Source organism: Chlamydotis macqueenii, chromosome 10 (assembly GCF_036417535.1).
Source record: "Chlamydotis macqueenii isolate bChlMac1 chromosome 10, bChlMac1.mat, whole genome shotgun sequence".
Lineage (NCBI taxonomy): Eukaryota > Metazoa > Chordata > Aves > Otidiformes > Otididae > Chlamydotis > Chlamydotis macqueenii.
In genome coordinates, this window is record NC_141565.1 from 20474421 (window position 1) to 20496927 (window position 22507).

General features: G+C 42.4%; 1 protein-coding gene and 1 pseudogene across 1 annotated transcript in view; both read left to right on the forward strand.

The window, feature by feature from the left end:
• Positions 1 to 22507, forward strand: part of LOC104487303 (contactin-6-like) — a 99477-nt gene that overhangs the window by 56866 nt on the left and 20104 nt on the right. The window contains 1 exon segment of the mRNA XM_086755442.1: positions 19313 to 19440. Coding sequence (XP_086611568.1) covers positions 19313 to 19440 — 128 coding nt within the window.
• LOC147599568 (uncharacterized) lies at positions 8273 to 9826 on the forward strand (annotated as a pseudogene).

Consider the following 22507-nt stretch of genomic DNA (forward strand, 5'->3'; position numbering starts at 1 on the left):
TCCCCTTCTGTATAACACCTCTCATACAATTTTAAATTGTTCCTATTCAGCTCCTGAGAACCTTGTTAAGGTGAGCGTTTCTGAGGGGCTGTCCTACGTGCCGAGGTGTCCTGAGGAGTCTGTCACTCTTCCGTGTCATAGGGAGTTACGAGAAACTAAACCCCAGTGAATGTCAGTGTTGTGCCCTCTCTCCCTTGCAGTTCATGTTCTATCCTGGCTTCATGCACATATTTTGATTGATGTTCAGGATTTGATCCAAAGCCAGCCAGTCTCATTGGAGTTTTTCCATTGGCCTCAGCAGGCTTTGAATCAATGCTTCTAATTAGAAGCTTGCACAAAAAAAAATGAGAGAATGCAACCTTCTGTGCTTCTCTTCTTGTCCAAGTTGTACTGCCGTGCACATCATTACGCATGCTCTAGCATGCACATGAGTACTAGAGTTGGATGAAAAACATGCTGCACAAACACCAAATAAAAGATAGATCCTGATCCCAAAAGTTTTCTAGGTAAGAGTAGCGTTAGAAGTAACAGATCAGGAGGTGTTGGGGAGGTGATGTAGAAAGGAGCAACAAGATGTTGAGTAACATGACGGGCAAATGGACTGTTGCTGGTTGTGCTGTAACTGTGGTGAACAAAGAGCCTTCCAGGGAGGAATTTCTGGGATCGTTGTGGGTGTGAAGGATTATGTGCACAAAAGCATAGAAACAGCACCTTGAGAACCTGGCTAATGCTTGGCCAACATGAAGGGTTTGTGGGAGGATACTAACACCTCAGTTTAGCCATGGGATTTTCTTATGAAGAAATACTATTTCATTACTTCTTTTCTATGAGAAGTAAAAATCTTTCCAAATGTTTGGTGAAAGGAGGATTCTGCTTAGGGGACACACACACAAGTGGTAGAATATTGCTCACACGTTAAGAGGACATAAAATTTCTATGTTCTGTGTTATGTTGGGTGAGGATGTGAGGCTAAGGCTTCAGTGAGCTGTGTCCAGTCCCTACCACTACCACTCAAATTAGGCATAAATTCTATAGCCCAGGGAGGGTTGCCCCAGAGTTTCCTTCAAGACAACAGGTAGTCCAGCCAGCTCCTCAGTGGAAGAAAATAAGAATTGTGGTCCTTCGTTTTTTTCTGTCCTAGAGATTCCTAGGACATAATAACCTGAGTTAGGGATTTTGAACTATTCGTTCCAAAATCCCTTTCCTGATTTGATTGTTAAAAATTAATCAGTCCAACATCAGAACGCACCTACTGCAAGAGCATCTCCAGTGCTGTGGATCTGTTATGCGTGCGTGCGAGCACAGGAATGTGCTGTCTGGGGTTTCTGAAAGCAAGCTGGTACCACGCTGTGTACCTGGTGTCACTTCCATGTTGTATAGACAGGAGACTCTAACAGCAGGTTTTATTGTACTTTTGTTTTTGAAATCTGTTCTGACAAGCAGATAGGGAAGAAGATTCCCGTAAATGAATTAAACTCCCACGCAGAGGGTAATTCAGGGCCTTATGTACTGTTTAAATTCTACTTGAGTCCCATATTAAGGGTTTTGTTTTACATCTGCAGGGAATTTTCTTGTATGAATGGCTGTGTCTGTACTCCTAATGATGTCTGAATCATACAAATAATGATTAATGGTGGGATTAGACTGGATAGTTGTAGTGTGGGCATACCATCCTGTGCTGAAAGAACTTTTCTCTGATGTACTCGAGTTCTGAAGATCTCATAGAAACAGCAGAACTTGTTGGCAAATAGAAAAAAATGGCAACTTTTTTTTTTTTTTTCAATTTAATTAATTTTCTACCCGGATTCACCACAGAATTTCACAAATTCTGGTTTCTGACCCTTTCCTTCTCGGTGTAGTACTTTATATTTATTTCTGCTATGACTGTTCAGACTAATCAGTGTATGGCTACTTAAATATGATGCTTCATTATGTCCTGTGCACAAGATAGACGAGTAATCAAGAAATCTTTCTTTTTGCCTGGACGTGCTAAGGTATGGCTCTTCTCTCAGTCCGGGTTTATACTACATCTCTCCTCTCATGCCCTCCAATGTTTAGATGCAGATTGGAAATAGAGCACAGACAGACATAGGGAAGACGAGAGCCAGAAATGGGCCATATCTTGCAAACATGACACAAGACCAAGTTTTTTATGTGGGAAAAGACCAGAAACGTGTGTGTGTCTTTAACGCAGCAGGCTGAAGACGAACAGCCTCACAAGCACCTTAAAATTAGCGCAAGGATTCAGAAAGCTGAAGGGATGAAAACACGGCAAGCAACATTTTTGAGGTTTGCTTGTTTGTTTTGTTTTATCACTAAATTACTTGTTTCATGGCACGTCTTTCTTTCCCGTACACAAAGAGGTGCTGTTGCCCAGTATTCCCTGGCTGCAAGTTTTGAAACGTATTACTGCAATAGATTGAGACACATGTCTACAGATGTGGTATTTTTGTCACTTTTTTCTTTGGTCATCACATGAGAACACCTGCCTCACATTTAATACTTGAGTATGTTAAAAGCAGGGCAAAACAACTTTTGCTATTTTATGTTAAAGGGAGTGCCATCTCCCCAAAATACTGTATTTTGTCTGGAAGCTTTATGGTGGAGTATAAATCACTTCAGATGTCTGTATATATTTGCATAAAATAAATATTTATGGTCTCAAATTGCAGAGATCCTATGCAAAAATAACGTTCCTTTTTAGGAACAGAAGGGAATTTTAGGAAATTGCAAGGAACAGTGTTAAAGTGTCACCTTCTATCATTGCTAATAGTATTATTTTCTAAAATATTTTAATAAGGCTATTCAGCTATATTGTGTAATTTTGATTTGATCCAAATAGTTAATGCAGAGTTTAATGGTGTTTATTTTATTTCCAGTTAATTGTCAGTCAAGTCTAAAGCTCATTCATGTCAGCGTGCAGATAAGGAAAATCTTCTTTTAAGCATATTTTATTAGATGGCAATACTTCTAACGTACAAATTACATTCAGAATAGGATAAACAGGTACAAAGATCATTAACATATAATACAGACAGTCGGATCTCAGCTGGGACTGTGTGGGACGTTTTCAAAAATGCCAGAGCTGTCGGCAGCAGGTACGATTCATCCACTCAGTCAAACTTTACTCACTTTTACCTCTGCATAAATCACTGGTAATTCTGAGTCACCTGAGAGCTGGGCTCACATTTCTGCCACTCACTTACTTCCCCTTGTACTTTTTAATTCAGCCTCTCTCATGCTTCTCAACCTTTGTAAAATTAGAAAAGTCACTTGTTCTCTCAATGTCCACTAGCATATCTGAAGGAATTTATAAACAATAAACTGTGTCTTTTCCTAGCCTGTGAAAGCAAGAATACTGCTCAAGAGCAAAACCAAAGGGAGACTGAGAAGACATGGTTTCGATAGGATTTCTCAGATAATAAAAATTACTTTGCCTCTGATTTCATCAGATCCAGCATACTCCCTTTTTATCTGCACAGTGCTATGATGATGACTTCAATAACATTCTGAGGTGTCAGACACTTGATGTTAGAGGCAGACAGGAGGAAAAAAAAGAGTGAATCTTTACATTAAGTATCAGGGTTACTTTATTTTGAAAGGAATTACTTTATGCCCTTGAAGAGATAGCTACCCTCCTGGCAGTGCTGAAATCTACAGAAGCAGACTTGGTTCACTCCCAGGTTTACATCATTGCAGCTCAACTGGTTTTGATGGGGATATCAAAGACATTTACTGTATTGAATTAATGCAATTCACATCCAGAAATTAAAGTCGCACTTCTCTCTAAAACAGATTGGCCGAACAATACAGTGTACAAAAATTACCTCTGCTGCACTTTAAAATCTAATGAGTTGACACCTCTTTCTTTTCTCATATTTTATTTTTCTCTCAGCCTTGTTAAATACATATTATTCTTTCATGCTCTTAAGATCAAAGCAAATAGCCATCAAGAATCTTTTGTTCACATGAGACAACACTTGCAGAGATGATTTGTTTGGCCTGGTTAATTAAAAGCTGTACCTATCATCCCTGCTTGATTTCTCAAGTTCTTTACTTAAAATGTATGTGTGACAATTTTAATGAGCTCTCACTTCTTCCCGGTCTCATGTCTTCTGCAGACACATTGCAAACTCTTCTTTTTGAACATCAGGCAGTGTTGACTCCAGCAGATCCTGGGTAGGTTGTTTTTTTTTCCATTTCTGTGTATAATACTTATCTTGTGTACAAAAGGAGTCACTCAGGACAAGGACATGGATCAGTCCCATGGAATGAGTAGATTAAAAACAAACAAAAGGACATTGCTTACACTACATTTAAATAAAGCAGGCAAAAACTTCTCATAAACTGTTGTGGGACTAAAGCATTGCAGAGGCTCAGAGGTCTTTGGATTCATTCCCGAAGGCAGATTTCATCCTATTTAGAAAAGCACTATCTCTAGATCCAAACCCTGGGTTACGGGTCACCGGGTGCTGGGAAGGGACCGGCAGCTGCATCTTTACTCTGCCCTCGCCCTCTGCCGCGGACATCCTGCAGATGGAAAACTGGCTGGACACATCTCTGAACTGGGCATTTAGAGCTGCCTTATGTTCCTGTGAGGCACGTGAAGTGGACTGCATCCAACATATCTATCTTTTTGTGGGATAAATTCCCAGACTTGTTACATACACAATGATATTTCTGGATTTTTCTAATTAGTGCTTGGAACTTTGTATGGATGTATAGAACTGGATTTGTATCTCCTCTTCTCCTCATAGCAACTTTGCTTAATTGAGCTATTTACCCAGAGGCAGCACCTGTGTAGTTCAGGCAGGAACGCAGGCATCAGAACGAGTCCGATCAGTATTTAAGCATTTTGTAAATCAGCGATGCGAGTTTAGAGTCAGGCTTATGTTCAGGCGATCCCTTGCTGAAGCAGAGCTTTGTGAACAGCTGTGTCCCAAGCAGCTCATTTTATTCTTCCTTCTTCTTCTTTCCCAGGGATGCGTTTATCAGATCTGCTTCAGAACTTTCGGGTTTTGTCCCTCGACAAGCACCCATTTATACGTATGAGAGAAGTCCAGTTTTCGTGGCAGACAAAGCATTCTGCTTGCATTATTGGGCAAGTTAAACTTGTCTGTCTTCTCGCTTGGAATTACCTTGTCTTCTGATGCAAATGCTGAGAATTATTACCTATAGCCTTCCCTTCTCTGCAGTCTAAAATGTGAAAAGGAGAGGTTTTCAGCGAGCCTTTCAGCAGGCGAGACACGCGTTTCACAGTTCTCTTTAAATCGTTTGTTAGAGCCTGATCCCAACCCCATTAAAGGAAATGTTCCCCTTGTCTTGAGAATCACAGCTCCATTATTTGAAAGACAAATGGAAGAGGATAAAGTGCAGCCCCTCTGCATCCACCCACCCTGGCTCTGAGGAGTTTATGGCAGTTTTGTTGTTCATGGCAACTGGGTCGGTATTGCACATTGCCTTTTTTTTTTTTTGGGTATTGCATATTGCTTTTCTTTTTTTTTTTCTTGCATTTGAAATGCATCGTCTTGATTTTCTGCTGTGCTCTGCTTCCTCATCCCTCTCCTGACACAGACCTCAGTACAGCTGAGTATCTTATTTACTGCTAGCTCCCTAATTGTCTTTATGTAGCATGACCTCTGTTTCAAACAGCTCGGAAGCTTTTATTTACTCATGGTTTCTCTTTGCTGAGCTCTGTTTTGATCCATTCGAAGACCCCTTCCATCCTCCATCTGCCCAGTTGGTGAAAATGTTGTTTCAGAACAGTATTGCTTCAGATCAAATGTTACCTCATCAGCTCTTGAGTGGGTACAAAGCTCTTTTAATGGATAAACTGGGAAGCTGGGAATTATTCAGGTCTGAATTTCTAATGAAGAATACAGGGGAAAAAAAAATCTGAGCTAGACATGACTAAACTTCAGTGAAAAAGCCCTGGCCAGAAATCCATAGAGAGCCTGTGCCTTCAGAGATTCTCCCCTTTATTACTCTCTATTTTTACAGACTGTTTTTCCTGTGTATTTACCTACATTGGAAGCTCTTGGGAACTGGGATTGTCTTTTTGTTTTTTGCCTCATGCCTGCTTCTGGATTCCCATTTTTACCTAGAGCTTTTAGGCACAACTGCAGTAAAAATACCAGGGCATCAATATTTGATGGTAAGAAAGACACTACGGTGGCTTGATAGAAATTGTTATTCAGGTATCCAATTTATGAACATTTGCTGATTCACACTTGAATCTCTTTTGAGATTGTTTGATGAAGCCACCATATGTTAGCCAGACAGTCAGTTGAATCAACTATTTTATCACTGGCAGTTTCTAATGAGGGTGTTTTCTTGTGGCTGGTGCAAACTGATGTGAAGAAATGCGTCGTTAATGCAAAGAAAATTGCAAAGAAGTGAAATACTTGCAAATGTTTCTTCATATTTAAACCTACCTTTGAAATACTGTCAGCAGGTGTGTCCCCATACCGAGAGGGAGAGGCACCCTTAGTCTTTCGTTTTGATGCACATCGATCATGACGCCAGCAGAAAGGCTCAGTTCTTTCTTGCTTATTCATCCTTCCGTATCTGAAAAATGTCATTTAGTACATTATTATATTGAAGAGCGTACTTTGGTGCTTCATATTTTGCTCCTCTCCAGTTTAATATGGATATATGATGGATTATTAAACCCAAACTTATTTTCTCATCGTACTACAAATTGCATCCAAACAACTGCTGCAGTACCTGGTGATTATTGCCAAGGTAACAAAGATTTTTCATTCAAGGACTTTTTAATTCCCTTCCCCTCTCAGCTCCACACCCCAGCGAGAGAGTGCCCCACACTGCAGAGACACCTCAGCTTTTCTCATTCCTAAATCCACCCCTGCTCCAGGCAAATCTTTGGCAGGGTAAGGTCAGACAGGAGAGGGAGACGTGAAACTGGGGGGATGTAAGTGAGAAGAACACTAGAAACCCAAGTCTAGTGCCTCTCTCCATCAGCTGAGAGGCTGGGAGTATGTAACAGAAAGCAGAACAAGGTCTGATGGGTTGTGAGAGACTGTGTCGAATGTTTGTCTCAACATTGTCGAAGCGTCAAACCATCACCTAAACAATGGTACATCAGTCAAACCATAGGACTGGAGTCTTCCTGTTTTTTCCTGCAAGATGATTCCCTTATCTTGCAAGCCAGTCAAGCCACAGGACTGGAAGCTTCCTGTTTTTTCGTCCTATTTTCCCACAAACCTGAATGCAGAGCTGATTCTGCAAAATTTAGCCTTACCCCTACGTATGCGCCCAGACCCAGGCCAGAAAAACAGAGGGGCCCAGAGACGGTATTGGGCTTGCGTATCACCGCCAGGTGAGGGGTGCGGCCAAGCAAACCCGCTCTTGGAATATGTGACATGGATAAGACGAACGATAAAAGGACAGAAGTGACCAACATTGGACGGAACGTTTCCCCCACCGAGTCAACTGGACTGTCGGGACGCCGCAGCTCCGTGGTGGTAGCTATTGCAACTGAAACTCTTTTCCCTCTTTCTTTCTCTCCTTTCTCTTGCATTTGCGAACTTCTTGTCGGGTTAATAAAGTTACCTGGCGCTTGACTCCGTTTTGAGTCTTAATTCTGTTCCCGAGAAATACAAACAAAACCACGCTCCGGTGTGTGTGAGGTTGGTCTAGCCGCCCCTAGCCTCCCAGACTCGTCTGAGGTCGGCTAGAACGGCTCCCACCCGAAATCGGAGCGTGACGTTATTTAATTGGCGTAGTCGGCAGGATTCTCGGAGAAACAGAAAGTGTCCAGTTGCTTTATTAGAGACTCTAGTGTGTGCGTGTGTGACTGAGACGTACATTGGTACAAAGCGAGTGCGGAGTCTGGATCCGCGGTTCTGTTTGTCCGCGAGGAAAACAGCCGGAGAAGGACGAAGCGACGGAATTGGGCGAAAAATGAGTTTTTGTTTTGGTTTTTTTTTTGTGAGAAATTTGAAAGTTGTGGCCTCCTGAGAGTATATGGGGGGAATTGTGGTAGAAATTTAAGGTGTGTCCCTCTCAGGACGAAATAACCCCTCTTGGTGAAATAAGTGAAATTTGAAAGTTGTGGCCTCCTGAGAGTGTATGGGGGGAATTGTGGTAGAAATTTAAGGTGTGTCCCTCTCAGGACGAAATAACCCCTCTTGGTGAAATAAGTGAAATTTGAAAGTTGTGGCCTCCTGAGTGTGTGTGTGTGTGTGTGTGGAATTGTGGTAGAAAATTAAGGTGTGTCCCACTCAGGACGAAATAACCCCTCTTTGGTGAGATGGGTGCTTGCAAATCTGTAAATGTTCGTGATGAGATCCCCACGACGGTATCGAATGGGGATTTAAATAAATTGGATGACCTTTTGGAAAATTACCATGCTCGCCCGTCCCTCCAGGGACAAGAATGGGCGAAAAATCATTGGTTCCAACCACAGAGTATAGTGGATAGGATCATGATATTACAGAAGGGCTCTAAACTTAGGCCCGGGAAGGGAAAATCTATAGTTTGTGCTGTTTTAGGAGCAAGTCTGGCAGCAGCTATAGAAGATAGGAGGCAGAGATTGTGTCAAGATAATGCCGTGATAGACTCTTTGAAACTGGCAGTTGAATCCTTACGAGAACAATTAAAAGATACCCAGCAGTTCTTAGAGGAAGAGAAACACCGGAATGTTTTGCTAAAGGAAACTTTGAAGGAAGAATTGTGGAGAGAGAATGACTCATGTGGAGAGGTGGAATTGAAGTTAGAAGAGAAGGGGATCAGATAAATCTATCCTCAGGAGGACTTACAAAAAGCAAAAGAAATTGTAGAGAATCCTCCTCACATGTATCCCCTAGTTAAAACTGAATATGTGTATGAGGGGGAAACCGACAACCGTCCCCAAGTTATTACTAAAGAGGTTCCGTTTACAGCAACTGAGTTGGCAAAATTAAGGAAGGATTTTGCAAGGACTCCAAAGGAATCGGAAACAGAGTATGTTTGGAGAGTGTCGTTGTCAGGGGGGGATGGAATCTTGTTGTCAGAAAGGGAAGCAGAAGGATATTGGGGTCCGGGCGTATTTTTAACTACCGATAATTATCGGGCCCCATGGTCTTTGACACAGAGGGCAGCATATTGGGCTGGAGGGCTGAACCCTTTGGAGAGAGGGGACCCCCTAGCCATCACAGGCACAGTGGATCAACTGGTAGAGAGTGTGCAAAAGGCTGCTTGTTTGCAAATGATGTATGATAGAGAGCTCAAACCTAACCAGGGCTCTCCAATGATGATGCCTGTGGATCCCGAACAGATGACTCCTCTAATTCGAGGACTTCCTGACTCCCTGAAACCCATTGGGATCCAGCTACAGGGGAAGATACAAAGTACCCCTGTAGCAGATAGACTTACTGGTGCTCTGGAGGGAACAGTGACCCCCGATCACAGAAGAACAGGGAGGAAAGTGTGGACATGGGGGGAAGTAGCACAAGAACTCATAAATTTTGGGAGAAAATATGGTCCCGTTGGTGGATTCGGGCAAAGAACCGAAACCAGAGCTGTACGAGCCGCAGAAAAAGGTGAAGGGCGGCCAGCACTGGTCAAGAAAAGTCCCGATTCTAAGTCGATCCGAATTACAGATTCTGGGAGACGGAGACCCCTCAGCCGTCAGGAATGGTGGCAACTGGGGCTCCAGACAGGCATTCCCCGAGATTTAATGGATGGGCTTCCAACCCAGAAATTGGGGAAACTCGTACAAACATGGTCAGGGCGAAAAGTCAATTTTGGAACAACCCCTAGTGCCCCACCTTTGATAGACCTTAGGGAAGAAACTGATGCAGAAAAGAGGGTGACGGGAAACTAATTCCTCCGTTCCCTGAAGGTGGGGGGGGAAACGGAGGGTGGATGTTTATAAAGCAACTCACCCTAAATATGAGAGGAGATTTATTGATTACAGTGGCTGTAGGGCCACAGAAAAAACCAGTAACCTTTTTAATTGATACAGGAGCACAAATCACTGCACTGATGCAAACTGAGGTGGAGCAATGTGGAATTTTGACTTTGTCAAAAAACCTTATTATTTTAAATGCTTTGGGAAAAACCCAATCAGTATCTATGGCCTCAGTAACATTATGGTTGCCCGGGGGAGGAAGATCCAGTGCACACTAAGGTTGCAATAGGCCCTTTTCCAACAAATCTTTTGGGCATAGACGTATTGAAAGGCAGGCAGTGGTATGATACCCAGGGAAATTCATGGTCTTTTGGCATCCCTCAAATTAGAAAACTCTCTGAACTGTCCTGGACAGAAGTGCGTTTATTACAAGCAGCACCTGCCCTTCCCCCGTCCAAAATTACTAACGTGAAACCCTACCCTTTGCCACTGGGGGCCCGAGAAGGGATAGCCCCCGTGATTGAAGATCTTAAACAACGGGGAATTTTAATGTTCACCCACTCCCCGTACAACTCCCCAGTGTGGCCAGTTCGTAAACCAAACGGACAGTGGAGGCTGACCGTGGACTATCAGCGGCTCAATGCTAATACTGGCCCCTTGACAGCAGCAGTGCCTAATATAGCTGAGCTAATCTCACTTATTCAGGAACAAGCTCACCAAGTGATGGCCACAATTGATGTAAAAGATATGTTTTTTATGGTTCCACTGCAGGAAGAGGACCGCAATCGCTTCGCCTTCACATGGGAGGGACAGCAGTACACTTTCACTCACCTCCCGCAGGGTTACAAGCATTCTCCCACCTTAGCACATCATGCTTTGGCACAAGAATTAGCCCAAATTCCCCCAGAACCGGGAGTTAGAGTTTATCAATACATTGATGATGTTTTGATAGGAGGAGATCAAAAAATTCCAGTGCAGGTGACACAGGAAAAGATTATACATCATTTAGAGTCTCTGGGACTCCAGATTCCTCAGGAAAAGATACAAATTGCTGCAAATGAGGTTAAATTTTTAGGGATATGGTGGAAAGGAGGGTCAGTCTGTATTCCTCAAGACACCCTCTCAGCACTAGATCAGGTAAAAATTCCCGAAAATAAAAAGGAGTTGCAGCACGCCTTAGGCTTATTGGTCTTCTGGAGGAAACATATCCCAGACTTAGCAATAATTGCGCGGCCCTTATATGATCTGCTGCGAAAAGGAGCAACTTGGGAATGGACCCCTCTTCATGATGAGGCTTTGCGGCTTTTAATTTTTGAGGCTATGACTCACCAGGCTTTAGGCCCTATCCACCCCACAGACCCTGTGCAGATAGAATGGGGATTTGCAAATTCAGGACTGTCACTGCACATGTGGCAGCGAGGACCTGATGGCCCTGTTCGACCAATTGGATTTTATTCTTGCAGTTTCAAAGATGCAGAAAAACGGTATTCCACTTGGGAAAAAGGTCTTTTTGTTGTAAGCATTGCCCTTCGGGAGGTAGAAAGGGTCATTCATAAACAAGCAATTATCTTAAGGGGACCATTCAAAGTGATAAAGCCGGTTTTATCAGGAACTCCTCCTCCTGATGGAATAGCCCAGCGTGCCTCCATTCGGAAATGGTATGCTCAAATTGAGCACTATTGTACTATTTTCCAAATAACTGAAGGTACCCATAAACTCCTTCCCCTGCAGGAGGAGACCACTCCCGAAGTTGAAAATTATACCCTTCCCCCCGTCATTCAAGTTGCCCCTCCATTTTCAGAGCAATTACAGAATGTTTGGTTTACCGATGCCTCATCCAAACGGGAAGGAAGAGTTTGGAAATACAGGGCAGTGGCTCTCCAAATAGGGACAGGCGACAAAATAATCACTGAAGGAGAAGGTAGCGCACAAGTTGGAGAATTGATAGCTGTATGGAGTGTGTCTGATCGGGAATCAGAGACATGAATCCCTGTACATATATATACAGACTCCTTTGCAGTGTTTAAAGGATGTACCGAATGGCTTCCTTTTTGGGAACAGAATAACTGGGAAGTAAATAGGACACCTGTTTGGCAGAAGGAGAAATGGCAGGAAATCTCTTCTATAGCAAGAAAGGGAACCTTCCTGGTAGGGTGGGTAGCCTCCCACCAGGAAGACGATACCCCAACAAGTCACTGGAATGGCAAAGTCGATGAATTGGCTAGATTGGCAACACTGCAAACAGAAGCCTTGGTAGAAAAATGGGACAGACTCTTGGAGTGGCTGCATGTAAAACGGGGCCACACTGGAGCTCATGATCTCTATCGAGAAGCGGCTAGGAGAGGGTGGCCAGTAACTTGAGAAATGTGTCGCACCTGCATTTCTGCGTGTGAACAATGCCGTGTGCGATTGGATAGACATCCTTTAGAACAACCTCCACTACATTTACGTGATGGAAAAGGCCTTTGGGACACTTGGCAAATTGATTATATAGGACCTTTCCGAAAATCTGAAGGAAAACAGTATGTATTAGTTGGAGCGGAGGTAGTATCAGGGTTGGTACAGGCGGAAGCCTTCTCCCGTGCTACAGGTATCAATACAGTCAAAGCCCTCAAAATGTGGCTTAGTTCCCTTCCTAAACCTCAATCTATCCAGTCAGATAATGGATCACACTTTACAGCAGCGATAGTTCAGGACTGGGCCAAAGAAGAGGGGATCAAATGGATATTCCATACACCTTATTACCCACAGGCCAATGGCATAGTTGAGAGAACTAATGGCCTTCTTAAGCGATTTCTGAAACCCCAAGAGGCAAATTGGGCCAATCGATTGTGGGATGCTGTTCGACGAGTAAATGACCGGTGGGGAATAAACGGGTGCCCTAGACTCACGGCTTTTTGTCCAAAACCCCCCTCCTTGGTACCTGCCATCTCAGGCCCCGACCACAAACAAAACTCTTCCCATTTTCCGGGACAACCTGTTTTGGTCGAGCTACCCACCATCGGAACTGTACCACTGGTACTCACTAGCCCTCTGAACATATATGCATGGAAGGCAAGAGATGCCTCTGGGAAGGAACATAAAATTAACACCCGATGGATAATTCCTTCATTTTAGACAAACTGACAACCACCTAAGCAAACAGAGGCGCCCCCCCGCCACCTCGCGCCTCTCAGTCGCTTTTTCCTTTTTTTTTTTTCTTCTTCCCTCTCTCTCCTCTTTCTCTCACCCGAGGCAAACAGAAGGCCCCCCACCTTGCGCCTCATGGCCGCTTTTTCCTTTTTTTTTCTCTTCCTCTTTCTCTCACCCGAGGAGGTTCTGTTTTATCTCGTTTTAGGAGGAAGAAAGCACCAGACCAGAAACCAACACGCCTGCAGAGGAAGTGATAAAACCTATCAGTGAAGATGTTTGTAAACACTGTTTTGCTCTCAATTATATTGCTCTGGGGATTTGTCTGAGGTGGGGAAGAGAGGCCAGCTCATCCCCCCCTCTACCTTCAGAATTCCTTTGACAGTAATGAGTTTATTTTGTTAGCAAAATCTGTGAGTGAAACTTTTAACTTAAGCCATTGCTGGGTGTGTGGAGGACCTCTAGGACTATCAAGCTGGCCCTGGACCTCCATGCCCCTTACGCCAGGACAAATCATGAGCAATTACAGCAAGGTCAATAACACCACTTGGGACAATTCCGAAACATGGCCAATTCAGTTCCCTGCCGTAGGTGGATATTGCTTAAATCGCACCCAAAATGGAGGAGTCAGTGTGGGGGAAAGCAGATGTCAGTGGACACTCACATATAAGTTAATTAACAAAGATGTTAGTCTTAGCATATGGATGTGGGTTAATAAAGCCGGACGCAGTAAGAGTTTTGGTGGATTTTGGTCAAATAAAAATGAATCCTTTGACGCTTGGTGGCCCAACGGCCGAGGTTATATTCAAACTTGTGAGTGGAAAAAAGACACGGGTGCTTGGTACTGCACTGGGCAAACATATAGTCAGCTGGGAAAACGTAACACCACCTTCTTTAGCCCTTTAGGAGACTATAATACAACTTACTTGCAACATCCACGGACTGCAGCTGGACCGTTTGCTGGAGGGGTCAGAGCCAGAAAAGGACATTACTGGATCTGTGGACACACTGCCTACAAAATACTACCAGCAAACTGGTCAGGGGTTTGTTATATTGGAATTATCCGGCCTCTATTTTTCCTGCTTCCAGAAACAGAGAGTCCCCGACTAGGAGTGAAACTGTATGATAATCTGGGTGACGAAGATGTTGCACGCAATAAGCGAGCTATCGAGATTGAAATAGGTGGAACACAAAAATGGGGGAAAAATGAGTGGCCTCCCGAAAGGATAATACAGCATTATGGCCCGGCCACATGGAATCCTAATGACCTGATAACAGGGGCCCGGGAACCAATTTATAACTTAAATCGCATAATTCGTTTGCAGGCAGTTTTGGAAATCATTACCAACAAAACTGCTGATGCTATAGATCTCTTGAATCAACAATCTCGAGAGATGCGCACTGCGATCCTGCAACATCGCATGGTTTTGGATTATTTGTTGGCTGAAGAGGGAGGAGTATGTGGGAAGCTAAATATTTCTAATCGTTGTTTAAAAATCAGTGATGTTGGTGAGGTGGTTCTACAACTGACCTCAGACATTAGAAAACTAGCCCATGTCCCCACTCAGACATGGAATGGCTGGGATGGCTGGGATGGTGGTTTGTGGTCCTGGCTACCAGGAACACCATGGATAAAACGGCTTTTATTTTATTTGCTATGTGGGTTAGCAGCCTTAATGTTTTTGCCTTGTGTTATACCGTGCCTAATTCAATTAATCCAAAGCGTAGTGACTCGAATGCAAGCGGTCACTGTGACTTCACCCGATGGGGTTAAACATATCAGATTTGTACGGCAAGCTGAACGCGTAACTGTTAAAATCATATAACTTTGCCATTTTTAACTGTTCTGTTTGCTATAGAGACTATTGGCTTTTGTCAGCCAAACCGCGTGGCAGTTTCCCCTTCCCCCCCCGCCTCCGCAAACTTCCCGCCTTTGCTTACAGATCCACCGTAGAAGTGAACAAGACACCTCCTGATGAACTGTGAAACTGAACTTTATTGTAAAACATATATTAACTAGACTAACAATAACTAACAACACACAAAACAAACAAAAAAAAATGTGAAAACAGCTTATATACAACAATCGTAGTAGTAACAGTACAGCAAAAAGCCCAACATAAAAAGAGCACCAAAAATTGCAACCACTAACAGTAAACAAATTAACATTCTCAGACACCCCCAATCAACCTCTTCAACACCTTCGCTGTGGGCAGCGCCAGGTCTCTCTCTCTCTGCCCCCGCAGCAGGTATCATGAAGCTGGAAGTGGAACAGCAACAAAAGGAAAACCTTAGCAACCACGAAAGTTAAAGGAGACCTCTTGAGATTAAGGATATCTACCTCACTGATCGCCTCGCGTGGTGATCGGGCGCTTGTTCAGGTCTCTCGTCTTCGCCAAGCGGCGCCAGCTAATGATAAAAGAACATTACACCACTATAGCCAAGCAACAGGAAAAGTAAAGGAATAAAGGAAAAGAGAACACTTACTGCTGGTGCATCTGCCGACATCTTGAAAATGGGTGCCGCAGGTGGTGACTCCTGCTGCTCAGGTGGTGTGCGTGTGCGTGGCGCCTTGCCGTTGCCCCTTTTATAAATTCCAAGTCTGGGATTGCGCACGCGCAGTCCCCCCCACCTTGGAAAGATCTAGAAACGGATCTTGGGGTTCGTATACGCAGTTCCTTCTTCCGGAGGATGTTGGTACTGAAGCGGGAATCCTGGGTAGTAGTCCAGCTTGCCTTCAAGCCCGCAGCTCCAAACTGGCGCAGGCGCAGTCACCCCATTTTTGGGAAAACACAGGAAAAAACACTGTCCCACTCCCGTGGAGTCTATATCAGCCACACCACAACTGGCAGAGAATGGCTCCAGATGATTTTCCAATTGATGACATATAAAATTTAAAAGTGGTCTATCTGTCAGATAGACAGATAGCTTTCCCCAAAAACCATGTTTGTTACCCCCCCTGTTTGAAGGCAAACCTACCTAAAACTTGATTTTTAGGACTCACAGGGTGGGAAAAATGGTCCTTATATTGATATTTGAATCTATTTCTTTGATGATTAATATAGAAATTAATTGTTAACCTATTAATCTTTATTTGTGTTATATGTATGATTTTGAATAGGTTATTTGACATCATTGGATCTCTGAACATCATATCCACAAAGTGCTATATGTGAACTGGATTAAGATATGTTACCTTGGGGTGGTCCATATTAAAAATGAAGAAACACCTCAACGTATCATACAACAATATAAACCCATTTTGTGGCCACATATAAGCATAACTAAGTCCCCTTACCCTTTCTTCCCAGCCCCCCCCCCCCCCTTTTCCCTTTTTCTTTTTTTTTTTTTTTCCTTTTTCCCCTTTCTTTTTCTTTTTCCCCCCTTCAACCTCGGTGAGCGATGCTGAGCCACGGGGTGGTATAGAGACTGAAAAGGTTAATTAATGTCTCAACATCGCTGGACGATGGAAAGAACCGAACCAGACCACCAGCGATAGAAATTATATAAGATGTTTGTTTGTTTGTTTCTTTTTTTTTTTTGAAACCAGCATGGATCCATGGGGTGATATAAAATTGACAGCAAATTTATAGTGTTATTGTTTATTTACTGTGTTCTGAGTTGGAGGCGTGGAAATCCACTTTCCTGCTGCGTATCCAGACCCAAATTCCAGTGGATCACACAGCTACCAGCTCCACAAGGACCTAGTCGCCAGCTTCACCAAAAGGCAAAAAGTGAACTGTTTTGCTGAAGAAAAATGGTCGCAAAAAAATGAACAAAATGCTTAACATTTTGATGGTGCTGTATCTTGGGACATTTATGAAGTGGTGCATTGCTATAGTTTTGTTGGTTTGTCTTTGTTTACCTTGTGATTGTCCTTGTAAACAATTACTTGCTTCTTCTGAACCCCCAGAGCCATAAGCCTCAAACTTGGACACATGCTTATATGTTAAAACCATTTACTCAGATAAGATAAATGTTGTTAATTAAATTTAGATATGTTAAGATCATTTAGTTAGATAAGATATTGTTGATTAAATCAATGTATTTAGCATTTATATACACTAACTTGCCTGACAAACAATAATGTTTAGAATTGTATATATCTTTTTTTTTTTCTCTTTCTCTCTTCTCTTTTTTTTTTTCTTTCCCCTTTCCTCTATCATTTATGCCACCACGGAACCCCATCCCTGAGGCAATAATGTTGAGCCACGGGGTGGTGTGAGAGACTGTGTCGAATGTTTGTCTCAACATTGTCGAAGTGTCAAACCATCACCTAGACAATGGTACATCAGTCAAACCATAGGACTGGCGTCTTCCTGTTTTTTCGTCCTATTTTCCCACAAACCTGAATGCAGAGCTGATTCTGCAAAATTTAGCCTTACCCCTACGTATGCACCCAGACGCAGGCCAGAAAAACAGAGGGGCCCAGAGACGGTATTGGGCATGCGTATCACCGCCAGGTGAGGGGTGCGGCCAAGCAAACCCACTCTTGGAATATGTGACGTGGATAAGATGAACAATAAAAGGACAGAAGTGACCAACATCGGATGGAACGTTTCCCCCACCGAGTCAACTGGACTGTCGGGACGCCGCAGCTCCGTGGTGGTAGCTATTGCAACTGAAACTCTTTTCCCTCTTTCTTTCTCTCCTTTCTCTTGCATTTGCGAACTTCTTGTCGGGTTAATAAAGTTACCTGGCGCTTGACTCCGTTTTGAGTCTTAATTCTGTTCCCGAGAAATACAAACAAAACCACGCTCCGGTGTGTGTGAGGTTGGTCTAGCCGCCCCTAGCCTCCCAGACTCGTCTGAGGTCGGCTAGAACGCAAGGGGGCCTTCCTCCCACCCGAAATCGGAGCGTGACATGGGTGTTACACATACAGCTACAAGCGTGTCAATACCAGAGTGGAATGCAGCAGGGCACACCGATGTTGTTTTGTGTGTTAAGGGCTGTGATATTACTGCCAGCTTCAACTTCTGCACTTGTTATTGTTCATTTCCTTTAATAATTCATTACATCATCCAATCTTATGTTGTTAATAATAAATATTAAACACCCAAGCTGTGATGCATGAATTAGGTATTTTCTTTTAATAAAATTATTTTTGTGTTAGAGTTAAATGTCAATTAAAAGAGGAATATAAAAAATAATGCATTGTTTCTGCAAGCGCTGGAATGAATGAAGCCTTGTTTCCTGTGGACTTGTGACTTCTAGCTTGGTTTTGTCAGATGTAGGAAAGTGGCGTTTGAGTGCAGCTCTTCCCCTTAGGTGCAGATTCTCTGATGCCTATTAAGGAGTATGCTCATGCAGTAGCCTCACCAGGAAGAGGAGTTGGACGTAGAGACCCTGACTCATTTTCATGAAACCTCCAGGAGCTTCATGTCTTTCAGCCCACTGTTCTAAACTCAGAAAAAAAATCGTCAGGAACTTCAACATCTACCATGTGCAACAGAGGGAAGAACTGACAGAAAATTTACAAAACTTTACCAGATAATATTAGTTTCTGTCCAAAAGTTCATTGCTTACCTAATTCAGTTTTCATTTTGAAAACCTCTGCCTTTGGTAGGTATCTATTCTGTGTATTTCTGAAGAAAATCCCAAACCCCTGAGATGCTGTCCTGCAAATGCAAAAATGTGCCAGGCTTGCAGGAGAACATATGTCAAACTCTGTACTGACTTGCATCCTACAGTATCTTATTGACATGAAGAAGCGTATGAACAAGCTTGGAAATTAATTTTGTCTATAAAACCCAGGAGTAGTCCTGAAATCACTATTAAATGCAATTTACCCAATACTCTGCAAACTGGTGTAAACAACATAGTGACTAATAAGGTGATTTGAGGGCCCTATGAGACAGCGATGGATTTGATTTGGCTTCCTGGCTTCTGAGATGGTATTGCAGGATCTCAGCTAGTCTGCTAATGTCTTTTAATAATCCTGAGAAAATTGCACAGACAGCTGGGCTCAGACACAACATTGGTATGGCACAGGAGCATTGGGATCTGAACAAAAAAAGCCCCCCGTGGTAAAATATGGCACAGTTAGGTAACAAGTTGGATCTTCATTCTTTCTCTTGAGACTCCAAATTTTACTGCAAGAAAGTCAACTATATAAGTTCGTATTTGATTCCAGCATGTCAATAAAACATCCCTAATATAGGAGTCAATAATAAGCAGAGGAGAAAATTGGTTGATACATATTCAGCTTGCTGCAGAAGACAAAAAGTATAATAGAAGCATTTAAATATTAAAAGTAGCATTACGTTTCTATTACAGTTACTGTAAGAGAAGTCTTTTTTTTTGTCTTTGTTTGTTTATTTTCTTCCCCAGGGTCGTCTTACTAGAGGATGGCAGTCTCAGGCTGCATAACATCACCAAATCAGATGCCGGGGTGTACACTTGTATAGCGACAAATCAGTTTGGAGTCGCCAGAAATTCAGGGAACCTGATTGTGAAAGGTACTTTAGTATTTTCTTTTGTGTTTTACGAATATTAGAAAGTATGTGCTTTTTTTTTTCGTTGTGATGCCTAAGACTGTGCCAATCAGTGCTAGTATTGACAAGTTTTTACTTGGAGTTTAAAGCTGAAATTGAGCTCTCCTCTGCCTGTAGTGAAGAAAACCTCATGACTGCACCACGCCGATGATCAATTTGTTTATCCCAAGATATCCACAGAAACATGTAGTGACATTAATGATGATATTTCCACTGAGGAGCATTGTCTTCTCCATAATGTATATGAACTCAAATTTTAATTCTCTCCTTGAAAAGAAAGTGACTTGCCTATTTGAGAGTACTCACTATGAACCTGTCCCAGTCAGGATCAATGTAAGAAGCCAAATCATAAGTCTAAGACAAAATGAGATGTGCTGTAGTGCAACTACCTAGTTCCGCATGATGTTTCCCAAAATTTACCTGATGTCAGCAAGTGCTGGCCTGACTGCATTACACTTCCAGCTCCAACGCAACCATTAGTGCAGAGGTGGACAGCCCTGGGTCGCTGTCGCTTTGAGCAGTGTGCCACTCACCCAGGAAGGCCTGCGCTCACAGAAAAGGACCTTTAGTGCAAGGTCCCACACGGGTGACAGTCCTTCCTCCCTGTCAGCCGAAACTGCCGCAGGCACAGCCGGCGTTCGGGCACGTGGCTCTGCTAGGCCTCTCCTGTTGGTCTGGACAATACACCGAGCAGTCTGTCTTGCTTTGGACGAGGGTCTGAGTCCTCCCACTGAAAACACTGGGGAACTTCAACACCTGCTTCAGTTTTTCAGACCACCTTGGTGAAGCCAGGAGTTTTATTTGTAGATGTTGTGATGCTTTAATTGGAGGTGCGTAAATAACTTCCCTGTCAGCCATCCTGTGATTATCAGTTTAAAGATGCAGAAAAGCATGTTTCTGGCTAGGAGACACATCCTATCAAATGGTCACCTCTGCTGTAACTCCTTCCCTGCAAAGCTGCAGAGCTCTGGCTCTGGTCCCAACGCAGTGACGCTCTGCAGGGGAATGTCTTCCCTACAGTATTTTTCACCCTTCTTCGAAACAGAGTTAAATACAATGTGGAACACATGGAAGTACAGCATGTCCAAAGCAGTGCTTTGCTTCAGGTTTTGCTGTGCGGAAGGATGGTAAAAAGCATTTGTACAAACCTGTCTTTAAGGTGGACTAGTCCAGAGCTGGAGTAGGTGAAAAGAGATATTGTTTACATAGATATTCCTATAAGCAGCATATGAAAAGACTATGCTTTATATGCTCTCATCTTTCATCACTGGCAGAAAAAAAAAAAAAAGGAAAACAGAGGCAAACTTGTTATTTCTTTTTCCCTTTGCTTCTGTGTGATCTTTTAAATACAGGTGTTTTCTTATACAGATATTCATATTTGCTGATTTTAAATGAGGACGACAAGTTAAGAAGTGAAACTTCTGAAATTATAGTAAGCATATTTATCAGTTTTGTGAAACAGCTAACAATAATAATGTCTCTAGTTACCAGAAGAGCACATTATTAAATGTAATTTGTAACTTTCTCTCTTTTTGTTAATATTCTTGTTTTCAATGACTTCGGAATGGTTACTGTAGCCTGCAGGCATGACCTCCTCCCTAACTTACTGCATCTGGCAAAAATCTTTTCCATGCTTGTATTATAAAAGAGCAATTAGCCTTGATGCAGTGCAGTGTGTAATCTGAGACGATGTTACAGCACAGCTAGCAATGAGTAAACCAAGTTTAGGGTTTAGGCAAGTCTGACTTCATTAAGGTTATATACCATTTCACACATCACATACGTACGTGCTAATGGAGCAATATGGGAAAATCACATTAAAATATGATTCTTTTTTTTTTGGCATTTATGAACTTTATTAAAACACTGAGTAACAACACGGTATAAAAATGATCTTGTTTGCAGGGAACATTTGTTTTTGTTTCCCCTCTGGAGAAGTTTTGGCTGTTCAATTATAGGCCTCATTGCTTCAGCATTGTTTTCAACTGAAATGTCAGAGCTTGGAAAAGCATATCTAATGTGCAAATTAAGTTCATTGCTGCTCATTGAGTTGTTTATTCTTTATGTGAGAAGTCTTTATTATACCTCCAGCACTCACAACATCTTATCTATTTTCTTCTCTGGAATGGGATTTGCTGTATAATGCATGCCTGCAGTTGCTAAGCAAGATAGATAGATAATGTAGAACCAAGAGCTTTTAAGAAGCTTTTAAAAGTATTTGAGGTGGAAGTCTTAAAGACAACCTAATAAAACAAGCAGAAAATATCACACAAGTGAACCACTCTACATCAGTGGCATCACTGGATACGAGCAGGCTGGAACAAGAGATACAAGAGGATGTTAATACCGTAATAACATTGATTTTTTTTTTTTTTTGTTGCTAACTGCTTAAAAAACCAAACCTCGCACGTGAACCCAGTATAATTCACAAAAAGGCAGTTTTCAACAGGTTTTTTTGGTGGAGGTAAATAAGCTTATGCCAATAAGAAAGCAGGTTTCTTATAAAACTAACAGCATATAACTATTGGGATTTGTTGTGTTATAAGAAGAAACCTTTATGTTCTGATATTCCAAAATACTGGTTCACTAGAGAGCTCAATAGAATGGATTTTTTTTTTTTTCAAAATGCTTTTCTTTTTCACTAAGGAGACATTCCATAGGTTTTAACAGATTAATGTTCTCTGGAATTTTTATTCCTTCTAATAACATTCTACAACAGGATGGCAGATGTCTTATTTCTGATCTCTTTGAATGTGTGATCAAATATGACACAAGAAATTAAATGACAGACCTGATGAGGCAACCATAACCTTCTGATGAAGAAAAGTTACAAAAAATTCCCAGCCAGTTCCATTACAACCAGCTGGAGGTAATGGGCCCTTCCTGTACAATAGATTACTGGCTTTGATGGAAACGTAACGATTTTGCAAAAAACAGGACATCATTTTCTGTTTGCATTCTCTGGGTCTTAAGATGTAACTATTGAATCTGGTTACAAATTCTGTGCAGTCTTGTTTGTATCATTCTTGCT